Genomic DNA, 4,951 nt, shown 5'->3' with positions numbered 1-4,951 from the left:
TTTTTTCAAATTAAAATACATTAACGACCTTGAAATATGTAAGTTCTAAATGATAAAATAGATTAAAAATTTACAATAAATTGTATTGAAATTTATTCTATAATAGATAACAATAAAATTTAATTAAATTTCAACCAAAATAACCCCTATTATCAAGTAAATAGCAAAAAAAAAAATAGTTCAACGGTTTTTCTTTAATCAATAACAACAAATTTGAAATTGTCTTCAACATACAACACGGTTGTTGACGCATTCACCGTTTCTATGGCAGCAGCGTTAGTATCGATATAACTAAAACCGCAGACACAAACCTAACCAAGTGAAATATAGTGGAATAGTAAAATCAGTTTATTCTTGTTTAAATATAATTTCACTTAGAAATAATATAATTTTAAAAAGTTTTTTAATGAAAAAAGTATTGTTTTATAAGTTTTAATCAATTAAATAAAAGTTTAAAGTATTTTAAATCTGACAACTAAACCATAGTTTTGTTGGTAGCACTGAAAATCGATGACCTCATACTTGTATTCAAGTTTCAAGAACGCTCCATCTACAGAAACTAGTCGCCCACCGGTGTTTTTGGAACAATCCCTTTCAAAGTAAGTTGCATATTACTGCAGTTCAATCTGTTCGATCATTTTAAAATTATTTATATTTGTAAAAAAATTCATTAAAAATTTTATTTTACTTCGTATTTAAAATTCAAGCATCTAAATTAAAAAATATATTTTAAACATGGAAGTTTCTTGTGTGAAATAATAATAGCATTTAAATAGAATAGGGTTATGTGAAAAAAATAACGGTCAATGAATTAAGAGAAAAAAAAATGTAAGTTAATTTGTTATTCAGTCAATCCTTAAAAGGTTCTTTTATCAATTCAATGATTTGAATTTTTATCAAATATTTTGAGTAAACATATTTTTTCGTCAAAATTACTATGACAGCTTGAATAGGTTACATAAAGAAAAACTTAAATAATTATTTATTACGTTGAACACATGCAATTTATGTTGAATAAAATCGAAATAAAAAGATTAATTTTCATATTAAATAACGTGAATTTTATTTGTTTTCAGTATAAATTCATCATTGAACATATCTAAAATCATTTTTCATGAAGAAATCACATTTTTACAAAGTGTTTACCTTAAATAGACTGCAAAATCACTGTGATCAAAAAATTAGTGTTTATTATAATTATTTAACAAAAATATATAAATAAATAAATTAACATAAAGTACTAAAAAATAATCATTTAAAAATGGAAGCTGGATGTCGTATTGAACCTGGATTAAGTGTGAATATAAAACGTAGCGATGGTCGTATTCACTCCGCGTTGGTTTCTCACGTCAGTTGGGAAACACGTAGTGTTACAGTGGAATGGTTCGAAAAGGGTGAAACAAAAGGCAAAGAAGTTGAAATTTCCTTAGTAATTGCTTTAAATCCAGAATTAATTGAAACGTCAAAATCATTGCGACAAACACAACAATCTGCACAAAGTCAACAAAACTTACAAACACAGAATAATCAAATGCAACCACCTCGAGTGTTACGTAGTTCATCTCGTGCTTCAATACCTGTATCAAATAAAGGATCGTATCGTTTACCAACAAATAACAATCGACGACAAACGAATGTAACGCAACCAGAAAATGTCAATGGGAAAACAGAACGTGAAGGTGGACGTGAAAATATACCACCAATGCCTACACAACAAAATGCTCGAACTAACGAACAACCGAATCGAAATATACAATCCCAAATGGCAAATCTTCCTGTATCTAGTGCTACAGTTACACAGAATAAACAATCACGAAAAAGTACTGTTGTCGAAGAAGTTGAACGATTGAAGAAAAATCGAGAAGAACGACGCCAACGACAAGCAGAAGAAAAAGCTGAGAAAGAAGCACTTATGAATTTAGATCCTGGTAATCCAAATTGGGAATTTTTAGCAATGATTCGTGAATATCAAAATAGCATTGATTTTCGGCCGTTACGTGGAAACGAAGGCGTTGAAGATCATCAAATCACTGTATGTGTACGAAAACGGCCATTGAATAAAAAAGAAAATAATTTTAAAGAAGTCGATGTAATTAGCATTCCCAGTAAAGATTCGATTGTTATTCACGAACCAAAAAATAAAGTAGATCTTACAAAATTTTTGGAAAATCAACTATTTCGATTTGATTATGTTTTTAACGATAAATGTGATAACGAATTGGTTTATAAATACACAGCGAAGCCTTTAGTTAAAACAGTATTCGAAGGTGGAATGGCAACATGTTTCGCTTATGGTCAAACAGGGTCAGGAAAAACACATACTATGGGTGGTGTATTTCAAGGAAAAACTCAGAATTGTAAGAATGGTATTTATGCCATGGTAGCTAAAGATGTATTTGAATATTTAAACTCTCCTAAATACAAAAGTTTAAAACTAATGGTATCTGCAAGTTTTTTTGAAATATATTCGGGAAAAGTATTTGATCTATTAGCGGATAAATCCAAGTTACGTGTGTTAGAAGATGGAAAAGGTCAAGTACAAATTGTGGGCTTAACAGAGAAAGTTGTTGATAATTGTGATGAAGTTTTACGATTAATTCAACATGGTAATCAAGCACGTACTTCTGGACAAACAAGTGCAAATAGTAATTCATCACGTTCGCATGCAGTATTTCAAATTGTTTTACGACCATGTGGATTAAATCGTATACATGGTAAGTTTTCATTGATTGATTTAGCGGGAAATGAACGTGGAGCGGATACTTCATCAGCTAATCGACAAACACGAATGGAAGGTGCTGAAATTAATAAATCCTTGTTGGCGTTAAAAGAATGTATTCGAGCGTTAGGTCGAAAAGGTACACATTTACCGTTCCGGGCAAGTAAACTAACACAAGTTTTACGTGATTCTTTTATTGGTGATAAATCACGTACTTGTATGATTGCAATGATATCACCAGGAATGAAATCGTGTGAACATACTTTAAATACTCTTCGATATGCAGATCGTGTTAAGGAATTAGCTGTGGTTGATCCTTCAGAACCACGTGGTGGAGATAATGATGATCCACCTGAAGAAATCCTTAATCATTCAGCAACACATCATCATGACGATTCAGATTTAGAACGTTTAAGATCGTTAAATGAAGGTGATATGTCTGCAGATATGTACAATTTTCATGAAGCTGTGTCACAACTACAAATGGCCGAAGAGGAGGTGTTAGAAAATCATAAGAATATCCTAGAACAACTACAAGAATTTAGTAATGAATCGTTACGTTTATTTAATATGACAAAAGTAGTCGATTACGATCAAGATATGTATTCGCAGCGTTGGGAATCGTTACTACAGCAGCAAGTTAATCGATTAATGCAAGCACGTAATCTAGTGTGTGAGTTTAGATCGAAATTAAAAGAAGAAGAGGAAGTGAGTAAAAAAATGAAAATTAAAAAAAATTTCGGTTAGTATAAAAAAAATTTTTTTTTTACATTTTATGTTTTTTTTTGTTCGAAATTATTGTTATAAATTTATTTTTTTTCCTTCGATTAATATTTAAGATGGCTGTCGTTTCGTTTAATACATTTTTTAATTCGATATAATCAATTTATTAACTATTGTATTAATTTATATAATTTTTTTATTCATTTTCTCAGATAATTAAAGGTAAACTACGCTTACGATTGTACTCTGTCTCAATTTTCATCTGCTGTAAAAGTTTTTTATCTGGCACATCGAATTTTTTTTAATCATGTTAGATTTTTTTATTGGAATAATGACTACATTTACATAGAAAATATCGAAATAATCGAATTCAATTTACGCATGTTCTCAATTTTAATATTTAATTTTTCCTCCCCAAAAAAATATCTCCGTGTAAACGTAGTCTTATACACGAAGAAGAATAATTACCTTTGTAATTATTGTTAAGTCTATTTAATGTTGTGTTTTTACAATAACTTTATTATATAAAAAAATAAACATTATATTCAAATATTAATTCTGTTTTATTAAATAAAATATGTAAATTAGTATTTATTAATTTAGATTAATTTAAAAAATTACTTTGCGTCAGTTAAAAAACATTTTAATTATATGTTTTCTCTTCAATTTTTCTTCCCTCTCTTTGTTTTGAAAAAAGAAAAATACAAAATGAATATTCGAAAAAAAAAATAATGAGTGCTTTTAATATGCTGAAAATATTTTTTGAAATTTTAGTAAAATTTTGTGCCTGTGTAAAAAAATTGCATATATATTGTATTTTTTTAAAATAAATCCCTAATTATTAATATTCCATTTTTGCAAAAGAAATATTTATTCCAGTGTTTTACGACCAAAAAACTTTTTTTTAATGTAATATTTTGCTGTTTTGATTTTTTTACTCGGTTTTGAAAATGTTGGTTTTGAATTTATTCAAAAAGTTGTTTTATTTATTCTAAATTATGTACCTATTTAATTTTACCAACTTGAATCGAACGTTTTCACACCGTTTTGAAAGGAAAAATTTTCATTATGTTTTCATTTCACAAAAGAAAATCGATATTAGTTTATAAATTTTCCATTCTTCTATTTTAACAATACCCATTGAAAATAGATTATAAATGAATTTCTACTTATTTTCATTAGTGTTCCGTACCAAATTTTAGAAAAAAAGTGTCATTATTTATGCATTCAAAACACTTAACAAGTAACAGGAGCGCTCATAAATATTTTTTCTTCATACGAGCGTGGCGTTTGGTTTATGCTTTGTCAATCCCATTGGCCTTACTTAATTCAGACGAAAATTTTCGTTAGAGGTTTGGTAATGATTATTCAAAGTGTTTAATTTCAATACTTCAATTTTTATGCATTAACGTTTAATACTCGGAAAATATTATCGGAAAAGTCTAATTTAATGCTCGTAAAACGGTTTTGGTAACTGTAGCCCATCTGGTATTCATCAAACCAATAACT

The 4,951-nt window shown here is 28.3% G+C and overlaps 1 protein-coding gene across 1 annotated transcript; it reads left to right on the top strand.

Annotated features, from left to right (window-relative positions):
- The first annotated feature begins 316 nt into the window (after window positions 1-316).
- Window positions 317-3,852, top strand: LOC123299900 (kinesin-like protein Klp10A). The gene is made up of 3 exons (XM_044882309.1): window positions 317-599; window positions 1,077-3,461; window positions 3,655-3,852. The coding sequence occupies exons 2-3, from the start codon at window positions 1,262-1,264 to the stop codon at window positions 3,660-3,662; spliced, it is 2,208 nt and encodes a 735-aa protein (XP_044738244.1). The 5' UTR covers window positions 317-599; window positions 1,077-1,261; the 3' UTR covers window positions 3,663-3,852.
- The last annotated feature ends 1,099 nt before the right edge of the window (window positions 3,853-4,951 follow it).

The sequence above is a fragment of the Chrysoperla carnea genome, chromosome 5, assembly GCF_905475395.1.
Source record: "Chrysoperla carnea chromosome 5, inChrCarn1.1, whole genome shotgun sequence".
NCBI classification, from domain to species: domain Eukaryota; kingdom Metazoa; phylum Arthropoda; class Insecta; order Neuroptera; family Chrysopidae; genus Chrysoperla; species Chrysoperla carnea.
This window is presented reverse-complemented; position numbering and strand designations above follow the sequence as displayed.

Coding starts and splice junctions, on each gene's coding strand:
- LOC123299900 (XM_044882309.1), top strand. CDS start 1,262: ATGGAAGCTGGATGTCGTATTGAACCTGGATTAAGTGTGAATATAAAA.